At 38.4% G+C, this 17,278-nt stretch overlaps 1 protein-coding gene across 1 annotated transcript; it reads right to left on the reverse strand.

The window, feature by feature from the left end:
- Window positions 1–4,187: 4,187 nt before the first annotated feature.
- LOC127152865 (transmembrane protein 151B) lies at window positions 4,188–16,193 on the reverse strand. Its single transcript, XM_051093733.1, has 2 exons — window positions 15,534–16,193; window positions 4,188–7,409 (listed from the first exon to the last, which is right to left on the reverse strand). Exons 1-2 carry the CDS (start codon window positions 15,591–15,593, stop codon window positions 5,784–5,786), a joined length of 1,686 nt encoding a protein of 561 aa, XP_050949690.1. The 5' UTR covers window positions 15,594–16,193; the 3' UTR covers window positions 4,188–5,783.
- Window positions 16,194–17,278: the final 1,085 nt, after the last annotated feature.

Consider the following 17,278-nt stretch of genomic DNA (forward strand, 5'->3'; position numbering starts at 1 on the left):
TATGAAATCTGGTTGCAGTGCACACTTAAGGAGAAACTTTGCAGATTATCTTCCCTGAAATCTTAAACATGCACACACTACAAGATTTGAAAATTGTGGCGCATCACACACTACAAGATATTATTAAGATTTTCATGATGAAGGGAGCCCCTCACGTGATCTTACACAACAGATCGTCATTTTAGCAACTAATGTTTACAAATGTTAGTTAGCGTGCTAGCAGCTTTATGCACTCACCCGGTATGTTGAAAACTCAGACGATTTCACTCCAGAGCTTTCCTTGCTCCATGCGGTTGTGGTATGTTTTCAACATATTATACGGACAGTGTTACTACAAAAACATAAGAAGCAGTTTCCTCCATCTCCACTATCCATTGGACGTACAGATATTATGCGTGAGCCCGGCTTTAGAGAGTTTGGTCTAGGTGCTGCAGATTTGTCGGCTGCACAACCATGATGAAAATCTCTCGTTCCACAACATCCTTTAAAAGTGCTTTACTGGACTGAGATCTGGTGACTTGTAGAGGCCATTTGAGTATAGTTTTTTTCATGTTCAAGAAACCAGTTTAGGACATGGTCAGAAACAATACTCAGGCAGGCTGTGGTGTTTAAATGATGCTCAATTAGAGGTACTAGGGCAGGGGTGCCCAAACTCGGTCCTGCAGTGTTTAGCTCCAACTTTCCTTAACAGACCTGTGGGGAAGTTTCTAGCAGGCCTATTAAGAACTTGATTAGCTGGTTCAGGTGTGTTTGATTGGGGTTGGAGCTAAACTCTGCAGGACACCGGCCCTCCACCTGTACTAAGAGGTGCAAAGTGTGCCAAAAAACTTTTCCCACACCATTACACCACCAGCAGCCTCAACCATTAATTTAAGGCAGGATGGATCCATGCTTTTCAAAATTTGCTGCTACCTTCCGAATGTTGCAGCAGAAATCAAGACTCATCAGATCATGCAACTTCTTCCAATCTTCTATTGTCCAGTTTTTTGAGCCTGTGCAAATTGTAGCCTCGGTTTCCTATCCTTAGCTGACAGGAGAGCTGACTCTGTGTGGTCTTCTGCTGCTGCACCCCATTTGTGTCAAGGTCTGATGATTTAGATATGCTCTTCTTCATACTTTAACTAACATGTGGATATTTGAGTTACCATTGCCTTTCTGTGAGCTCAAACCAGTGTGGCTATTCTCCTCTGACCTCTGGCATCAGCAAGGCTTTTTTGCCAGCCACTGGATATTTTCTCTTTTTTGAACCACTCTCTGTAAACCCTAGAGATGGTGGTTTGTGAAAATCCCAGTAGATTAACAGTTTCAAATACTCAGACCAGCCCGTCTTGCACCAACAACCATTACACGTTGAAAGTCATTTAAAGAAATAGTTCACCCAAAAATGAAAATTCTGTCGTTGATTACTCCCCCTCATGTCGTTCCAAACCCGTAAGACCTTTGTTCATCTTCAGAGCACCAGTTAAGATATTTTTGATGAAATCTGAGAGCTTTCTGACCCTGCATAGACAGCAATGAAACCAGAACGTTCAAGGCCCAGAAAGGTATTAGGGACATCATAAAAAATATTCCTTGTGACATCAGTGATTCAACCATAATTTTATGAAGCTATGAGAATACTTTTTGTGGCTCCTGCATCAGCATTTTTGGGTGAACTATCCCTTTAAATCATCTTTCTTCCCCATTCAGATTTTACTTAAGCAGATCGTCTTGACCATGCATACATGTCTATATGCATAGAGTCTATATGCTGCTATGTGACTGGCTGATATATATATATATACACTAGGAAATACTCCTAAACTTAAAGTGTGGTGTAATTGCAGAAAAAGTGGTCCTGTTTTAACTATTATTAGACTTTTAAATGCAATCCACATTATTTATAAGGAAATTGCTATTCGAAAAAGTGGTTCTCATCATTGTCACTAGGGCAACACGCTGTGCGACCTAAATCTCTGATGGCAGCACTAGTCTGAATCATCAGGCTCAAGGGAGGTAACAAGCTGCTTAGTGAAAAGCTTATCTCAGTGACACTGTTACTTCACTATACTCTTATAACTTATATAAGACATTATTCAACAATTAAATCAATTAAACAAAGCATCCACTGAAAGCACTTGAATGGCAATGGAATGTAGTGCTCATTGGAAATGCATGACTAACACTAACAACGAGATTCTATTGTCTTGTAATTAGTTTCTTGAATCAGGCATTAAGAGACCCACCCTGCTATGCACATATTTAACATTTCAATCTATAATTGAGTAATGTCAGACTACTCTGAAAATGTGTGATTTTTTTTTTATGTTTGACTTACCAGGTCTGGTTTGTGTCCTTTAATGCAGCACACAGTCACTCTCCTTTGGCTCTCCCTCGCTTCCTCTATTATTTGTTAGCAGCAATGAGGGAACTGCTGTCCTGTCCTTCAAACACAGATTATGAGCAGAGGGAGGGAGAGGAAGAGAGGACGACATACTTTGCAAGGTAATTCCCTGCGGGATTCCCGACATTAAATGCAATTAAGACGTAAGTAGGCAATCAATTACAACATCATTTCCACCTATATTCGGTTTTGTACGTTTCCTCATAGTAACACTTCAAACGTCCCAAGGCTTCGTTGTGAAAACGACCACTAGGTGGAGCCATTGGTCAAACACATGCGATTTGAGCCTGTGTTGTGTAGCACGTTGTGAGATTATTACTGGCCACCCATTAAGCATGATTGATCACCCGCAGTGAAAATCCCTAGAAATTCAAAGCGCTTTTTGGGAAATTTAAAATTATTATGCATTCAATTATGTAACCATAGACTATATATAACAGTTTCACTGTTCATGAAACACTGCTGAGCACGTCTCAGCAACAACAGAGGTGTTTGCCAAGTTTGCATTGATCCAACCCTAAAAACAACTCTAGTCATTAGCCTAGAGTTACTGAGACTAAGTCCAGAATTTCACAGCATTATTAATTAATAGTAAAGGTTCATTCAAAGTCAAGTGAAGCTTCTATGACTTTCAGGTTCGGTCAAAACTCTATCCACTTGTTTTTTTTTTTGATCGCAGAAGTAAGCTTATGAGCGAAATTTCCGGTTCATTAGCCACATAATCCTGGTGAAAAAACCAACATATGCTGGTTAGGTAGGTTCTGATGCTGGTTTATGCTGGTCCTTGACCAGCAACATGACCATGCAAAAGGACCAGCTTAAACCAGCTAAGAACCAGCATAAACCAGCATCAAAACCTACCTAACCAGCATCCCAGCATCAAAACATACCTACCAGCATATGCTGTTTTTTTCACCAGGGAGGGAAGTAGTGACAACGTGCAGTAAACAATAAAACTGTTTCCACTACAAACCAGTGTGCTCATAATTAAGATTTAATACATTAAAATAATATAGTAAGACAAACCTATTTGCACTATCAAGCAGCAAAATGAACTGTTTTATGGCACGATTTAATCAGTTCACCAGATGCACGGCCATACTGGCGATACTCAGATGTAAACAACAACATGCATTGTTCATTTTTTTTAATTCATTATTTGACAGGGACAAGTCAAAAAATTAGACAGTCAAAAAACTGCAGAATTAGCTACAAAGCTTCATCTGCTGTCCCTTAATGTACTACTGAATACCTTGTTCCGCTAATTTATGCTGTCTAAACCATAAATTACTTTTATTACCATAAAATTAATGTGAAAAAACGTGGAAGCTGCTAAATCATATAGAGAAGGACTACGTAAAGCAGGAAGGGGCACAATATTTGGACAGACTAAAGATAATAGGTGGTAAAGATACCTACGAGCAGTATTAATTATTAACCTAATACTTCACCTACCTGACCAGAAATGATAAGAACAAACACAAATGTTGTTAAGATACTTGCCCTGAAAATCCTGGTTCAGTTTTGACTTTTGTCCCTCAGTTTTTAGCACTCTACTCCTTGATTTGTTATAACTTTTGGCAGTCTTTAGTACTCCAAATGTTTTTCCTAGTCTGACCGATTAATACAGCCCAAAACATGACAATAATTGATCATTTTCACCAGAAATAAACAGCAAAATATGCTTGTTTCATTCTGTTCACTGGCACTGTTTAGTGCCACCAATATGGCCAACTGATGACGCGTCGTGAACACACTCTATAATACAGCAGTTTTAGTCAAATAAATGCACTCAACGAACACATTGTTAATGGTTTGACTTTATTAATAAGAGCATCATGGTCATGACCACTGTAATCATTTCCTCATCGCTGAAAGATATGCTAGTGCTTGTTGACGTATTAGCAATAACTTGATTAGTAGAAATCCTACAAACAATAGAGGGATGCTCTTGGTGTGTGCTTTGGACTTTACCTTTTTTGTTTTTTAATATCCTCTCCATGTGCAAGGCTGTGTTTATACATTCGCTCCTCCAGTGTTTCCAAGGACAGCTTATTTTAACTCAATCCCTGCACTGTTTAGAAAGTAGGTGACGCTTTGTGCTTGTACTGACCTACACTACTTTTATGCTTGTTTGCTGTTCTAAGTGCATATCACCGATGTGGCTACATGGGACGGTGGATTGTTGCCTTACTTTGTATTTGTGTTGTCTATTTTATAGCTGTATTAAACTGAAACGAGCTTAATCCAATAGCTTTTTAAACATTCTAACAGTCTAAGAAGGAAGGAATGTGAAGGCCTAACAAATGGACGGATGGATGTCCCAACAAATCAAGGACAATGGTTTTATAAACACTAAATAATGTGTTAGAAATGGTTTAACGGCAGGGGATAGAAAATATCGTTAGCTTAGTATAAAAGCAATAGAAGTTGATAGAAAAACAAACGTATGCAGGAGAATAAAAAGCAATACATTGAGTTGCTGAACAGATCTACTTTCAGTTGGCTGCAGTAGACATGAGGCTGACATAACAAACCTCTAAGGCAAAGATAAGTGAAGTCATAAGCACCGTGCTTCTACCAGGCAATTAAACAGAACAAGAGATTAAAAGAAGTCATTAGCCAGGACAGTGGATTAAAGCACAGTGTCAAACAGTGAGGGATTACAATTCACCAGCCTACATTCACTCATTGATCTTTTACCATCCTTTTTTATTAGGTCTACTATTATTTGATTTCTTTTTTTTTTACTTTTCCCCCTGAGGACCGTTTGGTTTTCATCAGCTCTACCTTAGTAGTCAATCTGAATTAACTAACGTCTATTTAGAACAGCCCCTTTTTCAGTAAGCTACTTGTATGTTGTCAACGCATGGATTTACAAAACTACACCAGCATGGGCTTTTTCACATTAATGTGGAGTCGCAAAAACTGCTTCGCAATGTTAAAAGCAGCTTGCAGACGCCATGCTTTTCATGTATAGTATATTACTCCCATGGTCAAAAGGAGGACACGCTGATTTTTTTAGTTTGTTATGGACATGATATGTCAGAGATTTCAATAATAGGACATTAAGATCGATATAGGACACTGATGTTCCATGCCTATCAGTATTTTCTACTAGGTATGTACTACGTATATATATTTAGGGTCAGTCTGTATCGACGTAGATACGACATGACCGTACATTATTTTCATTTCGGTCCCTACAACGTTCTACACATTCATGAACAAATTCTGAGTTGTTACACAGAGACACAAATCAGTCTCTTCGACATCAATCCTGGTTCTTAGAATTCCCCTCTCTTCCTCGACTTCTTGGTCTCCCATCTGCCTTCAGATGTCAGTCTGCCTCTACTTTTCGAAAGCCACTTCAATCATTCGTTATATCATATTAGTTTCTTTAACCCGTGTCAATGCCATGCCCCCCATGACAGCTCTCTTCCCCGTGAATGATTAACACCGGTAAGTACAGAGCATCTTGGTAAGTGGGTGGCCTGTCTCTCTCATCCTCTCTGGGCTCTCCGTTCTCCCTGTCCTCCACTTGTTCCTGGCCTGTCTCCTCTACGTCGTCGTCTTCTAGCCCCTCGCTCTCTAATACACCCCTTCTCTCCTCATCTGGCACTCTAAACCCAAGACCAAGGAAACCCCCACCACCTTCTTCCACACGGCCGCCCATCCCACCTCCGAGGCTCCTTGAGTGAAACAGGCAAGGATGGCGGGTTCTTGCGTTATGCAACCGGCCGAGAGAGAACCCGCTGCGACTTAGGGAAAGCCTACCGGCAGGTCTAATTGGGAATGAGTTTGTCCCTGCAGCCATGTTCCCTCGAAACCAGGAAGGGAGCGAAGAGCTGCTTGTTGAGCGCCGGCACCTAGGGCAACTCTGAAGTAAGTAGCTAGAATTGCGTCGCATACGTGCAGCCATTGCAACTGATAATGGCGTGTTTGTATTCATATCCAAATCCATAAGCAAGGCCTCGGAGTAGCTAGGCACCATCTGCTGGTTGCAGCGAATGTGCCATTCCAGTTCGGTCATATCCACCGTGTTGACACGCGATATGACACGCAGAGTGGGACCCCCAGTGCCATGCTCGAAGCCCGTACAGTAGTTACCCGTCTCCGTATTATCATTGTCATTTGCGTCCTCGTTCTCGCCGAACAGTTTCTCAACATGGTAGTGTACGTACGCAGTACGATACTCTGCAATCACACGAAGAGGCCACGATAGCAAGAAAGCCGAGGCCAGCCAGTACACCCAACGCCTGGTGTACCAGGGCGGTCGTGTTGGGTCTGGGAATGCCAGCATGTGTTCCCGAAAGTCAACGTTTTTAAGGTGCATGCCTTCCCGTGCTTCCATGTAGTCGTCCAGACCCTCATTGTCCCCGAAGAAGCGTGCTCGCTGAGTGAGGTAGGCGGTCTCGGCACGGGCGCTGGCGAAGCTGAAGCACTTGGTGAAGCGCAAGCGAGTGACGGGATGTTCCAACAATCCCTGCAGCTCTTTCGAAACGTCTTTGACCCCGAGACGCGAGTAATCAAACTCAGAGCTTGCCGCGTGTGTGTTGACCCGTTCATGGTACACCTGCGTAGTCGTATAGGCGTCTCCGTTTCGGTAGCGCGTTACTTGTCTAGTACGGCGTACGTAATGATAGCTAATGGCTTTCCACCAGATGCAGGGTGTGGCTTGCTGCAATCGCTGTATCCTGTCATACACCTCTGTGATTTCCACCTTGGCAAGGTTAGCTGTTTTCGAGTAGCAGTGCCAGCACTCCACCAAGTATACGACGTACAGCATAGCCAGGAAGGCTACGGGTATATAGACATAGCCGTTGGAACACGGGCTGTCGTGGTAGAGTCGGGCATTGCCTTTGTAGAAGTAGGCTTGGTCGTCAAAAGTAATTACGGTGATGCGGTATAGGGAGCACCAGCCTAGCGTGCCAAAACAGCCGTACATCAGCAAGGTGAGCAGCAGGCACTTCCAGTGGGACTCTCGGCACAGTGAGCCACTCAGGGACTGCTTGAGGGGACGCTGCTGTAGGTGGGAAGAGGGTGACCGGATGTGGATGGAAATTTAGGATGACCAGGGGACAGAGGGTTGTGCAGATGGATTAGAAATGGGATGGGGCAGGATTCAATAACAGATGGGTTGGAAGGTATTTGACAGAATGGGAGTGAATAGATGCCAGGGCCAAAAGAAAGCAGAGGGAAGCATAGTTGGGGGGAACAGGAGAGAAAGAAAGAAAGAAAATGTAAAAATTAGTTCTGGCAGAAAAACACTTTTTGATACATTTTAGAACAATGTTTTTTCTTTTTAACTTTTTTATGCCAAGGATTATGGAGCCCATTTCTGCCACTGAATAAAAAATAAAAAAGCTTTTAATTTCACAAAAAATAATTTCTTGCAATTCTGACTTTATAACTCGCAATTGCGAGTTTATATCTTGCAATTCTGATTTCTTTCTCGGAATTGTTAGATATAGACCCTGAATTGCGAGTTATAAGTATATATAAAGTCCAATTTGGAGGGGAAACAACAACTATGTTCTTAGAATTGCAAGTTTATTTCGTGTTATAAAATCACAATTGCAAGACATAAACTCCAAATTGTGGGTTTATATCTCGCAATTCTGACTTTATTTCTCAGAATTGCAAGATTTTTCAGAATTGCGAGTTTATTTCTTGCAATTCTGACTTTATAACTTGAAATTGTGAGTTTATATCACAATTCTGACTTTTTCTCACAATTACGACTTTAAATCTCACAATTCTGAGAAAAGAGTCTGAATTGTGAGATACAGACTTGGAATTGCACATTCTAAAGTTGAGGGAAAAAAAGACTGATAGGTTATTAGAATTGTGAATTTATTGTGTGTTATAAAGTCAGAATTGCAAGATGTAAACTCGCAATTCTGAGAAAAAGTCACAGTTGTGAGACATAAATTCGCAATTCTGAAAAATGTCAGAATTCTGAGTTTATATCTAGTGATTCTGACTTTATAACTCACAATTGCGAGTTTACATCTTGCAATTCTGACTTTTTCTCAGAATTGTGAGATATAAAGTCGCAATTGTTCTTTTTTTTTTATTCAGTGGTGGAAACAGGCTTCCATAAAGGAACCCAAAATATGATCCCCATGTGCAGCAGTGGCATTTCCATATGGTAAAATATGTCATACACCCTGGCCTTTCCTGCCCTACCCTGGTTGTAAATCATCCTATTCTCTGCCCTAAACTCCCGAAACATTGGTGTCTCACATTTTAGAGCAGTCAATGCGATTTTGTAAAGAAATCAATTAAATCTGTATGCATGTAAAAATATTCAGATGTAACACCCCTTTGTAAGTAAACAGATTAGTTACATTTTTTTGTAATTAAATTACGTAACTCTGTTACATGTAACTAGTTACCCCCCAAGAACAAAACAAAATCATTCAAATATATATGGAACTTTTTTCTACCCACTACTGAAGTGATGATATGTATAAAAGAGCATTTTCGATTCAAATGTATTTTTATGGTACTTTCCAAAATATAGTTCTAGCTGACAATGGCAAGAAAAAATCTGTAGAAAGACACAAAAGAACTATTTTTAAAATAAACTGCATGTTGCAAGAAAGGAGAGATTCTTGCCTTTTTGCCACACAATTATATGCAGTTTTGCTTTTATTTATTTTAATACTGTTAAACAACTAGTGCTAGGGCAGAATGCCTATAATCTACCATTTTTAATGCTTATTTTCTACTACTGACCCACTAAGACTCCTTTGCAGCCTCCTGGGGGTCCCCTGACGCTATGTTGAACCCGTGTTTTAGATGATTCAGGGAACTAGTATATTTCATTTGTAATACAACATGCCCAGCTGAGTGAAGCACAGTCCGCTATATCCACTCTGACATGCAGCAGAGAGAACTCAGTAATAGATCATTCTCCTGAGGGCTGAATACATTTCCTGGCTGCTCGTAACCCAAACCATGTCTCCTTTTAAAACACTCTGTATGACTGTGGAGGGGAAGTCTAGAAGCTTTTAGACATCACTGAGTGCATCATCTCCACAAATGCATATGGATCTCTACTGCCTGGTGTGACCCCAGTGGCGGCTTGAGGTATTGTGGCCATATGGGCAAAGATGAACTGATTCCAAACTAGTAGGAGGGAGAAAAAACAAAGCATACAGTTTCACATGGCACAAAAGATTAGGTTTTCTACGGTCGGTTTGCAATATTTTATTTTTTCGTCCTATCTTTGTCCTTTTTCCCTGCTGTCTCTTCACATAATACACACACAGACACTTACACACATAAATCAGCTAATAGTACGAGCAATGCCCTTGCTGTGAGAAACTGCAGCACTAAAAGCAGGCTGCAGCCCAAGCGTGGCATGGAGGCTGTGCTCCTCTTGGCAGGAGTTTAATTGTTCCTTTTACAAGGACAAGAGAGCAAACTGGGATGGGAGAGATAGAATCCATTAAGGCCTGCAGTGAGCTTTACCATGAGCACTAGCTGATATCTACATGTTTTTAATAAACATGAAACGTGATAATTAGCATATTATGTAAAGGTAATATATTGAATATATTTTGGATTACAAAGTATCATTACTCCTTTAAATTTCAATAAAATATGCAACCTTATCAGAAATTAATTATTTATTCGCTAGATGCTTTCACTGCACAGCATCTCAGAGAGATGCATTTGTGGGAGAGTGAGAAGCTAGTGTTGGTACCACAAGGAAATGTGTCTTAAGAGATGTGAATGATATTCAGTGAGATTCAATGCTGGATGCTGCGATTACGACACTTGCATAGAACAAAATGGCAGTGATATATAAATAGTGGATCAAGTTTGCTATTTCAGAGCCACTCTATAGGTTAAATTATTTAGATGCGCCAAGAATGTCTGCAGTCATATGATCATGTGAATTTCAATGCTATTGAGAGGCATTGACGGATGGGCAGAATCATAACGTGTACCAAGTGTAGATGTTTTCTGCAAGTGTGTATCAGTCAATGCATTATTTGCATTATTTCTGTATTATGTTAAAGGAAAGGTTCAGCCAAAAATGAAAATTCTGTCATTAATTTCTCATCTTCATGTCGTTCCAAACCTGTCAGAACCTTTGTTCATCTTTGGAACACAAATTAGGATATTGTTTATTAAATCTGAAAGGCAACTGACACATTCAAGGCCCAGAAAAGTACTAAGGACATCATTAAAATAGTCCATGTGACATCAGTGTTTCAAGCGTGATTTTATGAAGCTATGAGAATGCTTTATGTGTGCAAAGAAAATAAAAATAACGACTTTAATCAACAATTTCTTCTCTTCTGCGTCAGTCTTAGAATTTTGTTGAATAAAGTCGTTATTTTTGGATTAGAAAGCTCTCAGATTACATCAAAAATATCTTAATTTGTGTTCTGAAGATGAACAAAGATGAACAAAGGTTTGGAACAACATGAGGGTGAGTAATTGATGACAGAATTGTAATTTTTGGTAGAACCGTGCATGGGCCTCAAATATAGGCCCTAGCCCGGCCCTTGTCCGACAGCTCATCAGAATTCTCGGCCGAGTTCGACCCGAGCCCGTCTTTTTTCCCCCCTTCTCCCAAAACAGCTTTTACTACTGTTTTAGTCTGATCATGATCATAGTCTGTTTGATCAATTTTGCCTTCTTAAATCATCACGACTTGCATAAAATAAAATCTATAAAACAGTTCAAGTAAAACAATGTTATTTTAAAGGTTAAATGTGCGCTATTAGGCACATACCCAATTATTTGTGTGGAGAGTGGAAGCTAAAGCATGATGTGCAAAATATGGAGGCGCCAGTGGAAACAATGTGAAATATTCCGTAATTTTTGCTCATAAAGGTAAGAGTAATACATCATTCGAAACTGTAAAGGGTCTACTTTTATTTGTGTGAACTCACAATATCAACAAAACATTGCAAACTGTGCTTTTATAAAATCAAGAAAACAAGCAAGATGCGCTTTCTGTTGTCTCAACAGGAGAGCTTCACAAAAATGAACGTAGACATGATAAATATATCTATAGAAAGCTTTAAATTTTTAGTTAACGAAATAAAACAAAACGAAAACAAAAACTCATTATGTAATCTGTAAAGATGCACTTCTCTCTAAAGGCGCGTATAAAGAGGAGATGGCGAGTCAGGATCGGCAACATCATTCTTGCGACACTGATTTAGAAAACACTAGTTTATTAATAAATAATTCAAAAATCCCCTTACTATTTCCCTCCGACATATTCATGGTAATAACTTTTGCAGGTGCTTTGGGCAAGCTTTAGCTGTTCCAGCTGCACTGAAGGTGTGCTCTCTGCTGCTGCTGCTGACGGAGACACTAAACGCCTTCTGATCCGGTCTCGGAAGAGGAAAGCGAAAGTGAAGTCTTGTGTTGTTTCCACCAGCGCAGAATTTTTTTTCATCACCATAACTGGTGGATGTCTAAAATAAAAAAATAAGGAGAAGCCTAAAACAGGCTCGATGCCCGGCCCGCGTCTGAACTATGACGTGAAAACTGGCTGAAGCCCAGCCCTAGGGGTGTAAAAAAGTCGGGGCCCATCGAGCTCGGGCTGAAATGCAGGTGAACTATCTCTTTAAGGCCAATTATAGGCCACCTCTAAAATTTTTGCATTAAAGGAGAAGTTCACTTGCAGAACAAAAATTTTCAGGTAATTTACTCACCCCCTTGTCATCCAAGATGTTCATGTGTTCTTTCTTCAGTCGTAAAGAAATTATGTTTTTTGAGGAAAACATTTCAGGATTTATCTCCATATAGTGGGAACTATCAATGGTGTCAGCGACTTTGAACTTCCAAAATGCAGTTTAAATGCAGCTTCAAAGGGCTCTAAATGATCTCAGCCAAGGAAGAAATGTCCTATCTAGCGAAACAATCTGTTATTTTCTAAAAAAAATTACAATTTATATACTTTTTAACCTCAAATTCTCTAGGTCTTGTCTAGGTCTGTGTGTACTCCGGTGTATTCCGGTTCAAGACAGTTAGGGTATGTTGCAAAACTCCCATCTCATTTTCTTCTCCAACTTCAAAATCGTCCTACATTGCTGTTCTATCTTCATTTGTAAAGGGCATTTGATCTTTTTTGCACGTTCACTTTGTAAACACTGGGTTGGTATTTCTGCAGCGATGTAGGATGATTTTTAATTTTTTAGAAGAAAATGAGATGGGAGTTTTTCGACATACCCTAACTGTATTGAACCGGAATACACAGAGTTCACACAGAGCTAGACAAGACGAGCATTTGAGGTTAAAAACTATATAACCTGTAATTTTTTTAGAAAATAACCAATAGTTTCGCTAGATAAGACCCTTCTTCCTCAGCTGGGATCATTTAGAGCCATTTAAAACTAACTGCAAGTTCACTATGTGGAGAGAAATCCTGAAATGTTTTTCTCAAAAAACGTAATTTCTTCACGACTGAAGAAAGAAAGACATGAATATCTTGGATGACAAGAGGTTGAGTAAATTATCTGTGAATTTTTGTTCTGGAAGTGATTGTCTCCTTAAATTGTCTTAAATATACTTATTATTGAAATTCTCTCATCATTTGCTAATGGAGACTGACATGGAATCAATAATGAACTGGAATCAATAAGGAAATTCTTTACGATTCTCATCCTTGGTAGAGGCTTTTCTTTCATTTCTATTTGTGAGTGCAATATTTTGAGATGAAGGACACTGGCCTCATAAAATATTCAGTCTGAACAAATGATATTGAGAGTGAAATGCATCAAAGGCTGGGCTACAAAGCACACTAATCAGTGAATAGCTAGCAGAGAGACTAGTTATGAGTAAGAGGCATGTGGATACACTAATGATAGTAAATTGCAGAGGAGAAAGAGATAGTCATAAATTAAAACAGGAAGGTCTGAGTGCCCTCTTAAAGTCTTAATTGCCTTGTCAGCATATACAACTATTTCTATCCCACCAGGCGAGTGCTCATTGAGATTGCTCATTGCGTTTATCCACAAAACAACACGAACAAAGCATCCAGACTCATTGGCAGACATACGAAGAAAGAGAACAGCTGAACGTTAGACGTTGTAAACTGAGAGCTGTCACTAAACAGAAATAGCTGCAGCTAAAATACGTCTGTAAGTGACAATGTAGCACAAACATTATGAAAACTCAATAATGATTACAAAAACGTCCCATCCCCCACTGTCTCTCAGTCTATCGATCAGTCTGTAACCGTATATGGGGGGTAAACTCGGCAACTGAGGGTGTGAGTGAGAGAAAGAATAGAGAAAAGGCTTGTCACAAAGAATATGCAAGGCACCGTGTGTGCTGCTAGAAAGGTGTGTGTGTGTTAATTATTGGATTTTCTTTAATGAACTACACTAGATAAATAACCGTCCAGAAAATAATGAACGCGCCCGTTGAGACCTGACCTCCGGTTATCTAAGATAAATGCTGTGAGCCAGGTGGGAAAACTCAAAGTGAGAAAATCAAAGTGTGAAGAAAGCCTATTTTTCAATGCACATATTTAAGGCGATTCATGTATCCAACGACATATAAATAAGCCTTTGTTAGGATTCTCTGAAAGTGTCATTTTTTATAATAAACAGAAAAATCTGCTAACAAAAACTACACGCATGAAGCTATAGAAACCTATTTAGCCTGTATTAGATGCATGATATCATTCTTTCCATCACAGATCTGGCAAAAAAGAGAAACGGAAATAGTGGGGGTGCATTCTCATCTACTAGCTTTCATCGTTCCTATGGTGACAAAGCATTTAGACAGGTTACAGGCCCTACCCCCTTAATAAACAGGCAATTGCAATCCAGATTAAATAAAGTCAAATGTCTTACAGCTAAAGCTCAAAAAAACATCTGACATAATAACACATTCTTCAGTGCATGAAGCAATACAGTGTTCATGCACAGCATGATTTCATATTCAAAATAATATTTTCTCAATGTGAGTAACTCAATGCTGTAACAATTTTCTTCACTTTGCAACCACATGTGATCCTGGAGCACAACACCAGTCTCAAGTAGCATGGGTATATTTGTAGCAATAGCCAACAAAACATTGTATGAGTCAAAATTATCGATTTTTCTTTTATGCCAAAAATCATTAGGATGTTAAGTAAAGATCATGTTCCTTTGAAGATATTTTGTAAATCTTCTACCATAAATATATCAAAACGTAATTTTTGATTAGTAATATGCATTGCTAAGAACTTCATTTGGACAACTTTAAGGGCGATTTACCCAATATTTTGATTTTGGATTTTTGTATCTCAGCCAAATATTGTCCTATTTATTAAGCTTTCATATAATGTATAAATCTCAATAAAAAAAAATTGCCCTTATGACTGGTTTTGTGGTCCACGGTAACATATAAGATGGCAATGAATTAGATAAATATGAAGGTGACTTTGAATAAACAAAGAAAAGCTTTTGCTTGATCACACTACATTTAGTACTAAACATATTATTATAAAACTATTTTCCTTAAATTAGTTATAAATACATTTTTGCATCACAGCAGTGAGAAAATATTATTTTGAATATGAAATCATGACACTGTATTGCTTCATGCACTGAAGAATGTGTTATTATGTCAGATGTTTATATATATATATATATATATATATATATAAGTAATTAAACATTAAATAATAAGAATATATATGTATATGTATATATACATATACATATATATTCTTATTATTTAATGTTTAATTACAATAAAAATACAGGTAAAAAGGAATTTAAATTCCAATTTTATTAGATTATGTCATAGCTATTAATATGTATGTAGGCTATTGTAATACATTTTTCATTTAAACATTTTTTATTCTGACATAAGTAAAAATGGATAGCAATCCCTCACTTTCACTCCAAATGAAACCTTTTGAATAATTTCTTTTCATTCTTGCACACTGTTGCCTACAGGCAAGCTAACAATAATGTTTTTTACTACTTTTATGATTTTATAATCTCTGCAACATGTTAAGAACAGTGTAGATACCTTTAATATATATAAAATGCATTAAATAGTATTTAAAAATATATAAATGTCGATTATTTTTCTTTATCGTATTTCACCTTCTACATATTCGTAATGCAACAATAAACTCATGCTTTTATTTACCAACATTTTCACGCCTTACCTCCTCCCTTCCGCCCCCATTCAATGTGGGCGCTTCTCCCGTCACCGTCACCCCTTGCATTTTTCTCTAACATGTAACGTATTATCACGGCACACACAGTCCAGGATGAAAAATAGCACTGCGGTCCACCGTCAGGACCTCTCCGTAACCTATTTCACCCCATCAGCGGCGAGTGCCACCACGTTTCTATGGTGGCGTCGTTCACTACACAAGAGCATCCCCAAAAGATGCGTCCATTCCTTTTCGTGTCTTACAGAGGTTATCACATCACCTTATCCCAGTAGCGATTCTCTTGAATTTTAGTCCAAGAACAATGGGTAACTGTTGCGCCTGATTTCCCCTCAGCCTGTGTGACAAAAACATCGCAAGCTCGACACAGAGCGATGGCTGGATAACAGCGCGTGCATCATATTCGCGCCTCGCTCAGCACAGCCGTTTTGGTCGAAGCTGCCGACGACGGTGTGTCGTAATCAGTGGCGGCGAGATTAATCTTTTGTTATATTCTCTGCCTTTTAATTTAACGACCATTCGACATGATGAAATGACGGAATCCTCGGACTCTCCTTCTCGAGCATCTCGTGTTTTCCACCTCAACCTCCTTTCACCTGAACGGTCTCCTTGCGGACTTCACTCTGACGTCATCCTTAAACGCGCCTTCAAATCCTAATAATTGGCCAGTTCATGCCAACCCGCTCACAACGCGTACACATGCAAGGCTACCGTATTAAATGTAGGTCCTGTTAGTTGTCTTACAGTTTATTTAACAGCCATAAATCGTTTCATATAGCCTGGCTACACGTTTAAAGCTGCAGTAGTAATATAAAGGCAAATGGGCAACGCTTGTGAAAAATACGTCCTAACTGTAGCTAGTACTGAATGTACTTTAATACTTCAGTATTACATTCAAAGTACTAATAGGCTGTTTTAAATTTATTAAATTGCAACATCATCATTAGAAATGTGTAATTACGAACATATTTAAATACATTTTCAATAGAAATGACATTCAAGTAGCGTATTTTAGTTAAATGCTTGTTGGTGCATTCCACACTTGAACCATATTTTAAAAACAATATGAATAATTATGAAATTACACATAAAGATGTACATAAATCCTACGTATATGTCAAAAAGGGTCTCTTAAGTTCAACTGTTGGCATTTAATATTAATTTAAATGACAAAATATTACAAATAACATGCAATTAAGTCTCCAAAAATATTCAGTTTACACTACCTGTCAAAAGTTAGATTTTTAATGTTTTTATAGAAGTCTCTTCTGCTCACCAAGCCTGAATTTATCTGATCCAAAGTACAGAAAAGCAGTAAAATTGTGAAATAGTTTTCTGTTTGAATATATTTTAAAATGTTATTTATTTTCGTGATTTCAAAGCTTTAATTTTTAGCATCATTTCTCCAGTCACATGATTCTTCAGAAATCACTCTAATTTGCTGCTTAAAAAATATTTATTATTTTTATGTTATGTTGAAAACAGCTGAGTATTTTTTCAGGTTTCTTTGATGAATAGAAAATTCAGAAGAACAGCATTTATCTGAAATAGAAATCGTTTGTAACATTATAAATGTCTCTGTTGTTACATTTGATTACGATTTAAAGCATCCTTGCTCAATAAAAATATTAATTTCTTTTACCAAAAGAAATTATACTGACTCCAAGCTTAGATATTTCTATTCATCTAAGAATACTGAAAAAATGTACTCAGTTGTTATAAATACTGATAATAAA

This window comes from Labeo rohita, chromosome 21 (assembly GCF_022985175.1).
Source record: "Labeo rohita strain BAU-BD-2019 chromosome 21, IGBB_LRoh.1.0, whole genome shotgun sequence".
NCBI lineage: Eukaryota > Metazoa > Chordata > Actinopteri > Cypriniformes > Cyprinidae > Labeo > Labeo rohita.

Bases quoted from the DNA above. Each gene is read 5' to 3' on its own strand.
- LOC127152865 (XM_051093733.1), bottom strand. From the start codon at position 15,593: ATGCAAGGGGTGACGGTGACGGGAGAAGCGCCCACATTGAATGGGGGC. The intron at 7,410-15,533 runs GTAAGGCGTGAA...TCCCACCTACAG, and splicing joins ATGGGGGCGGAAGGGAGGAG to CAGCGTCCCCTCAAGCAGTC.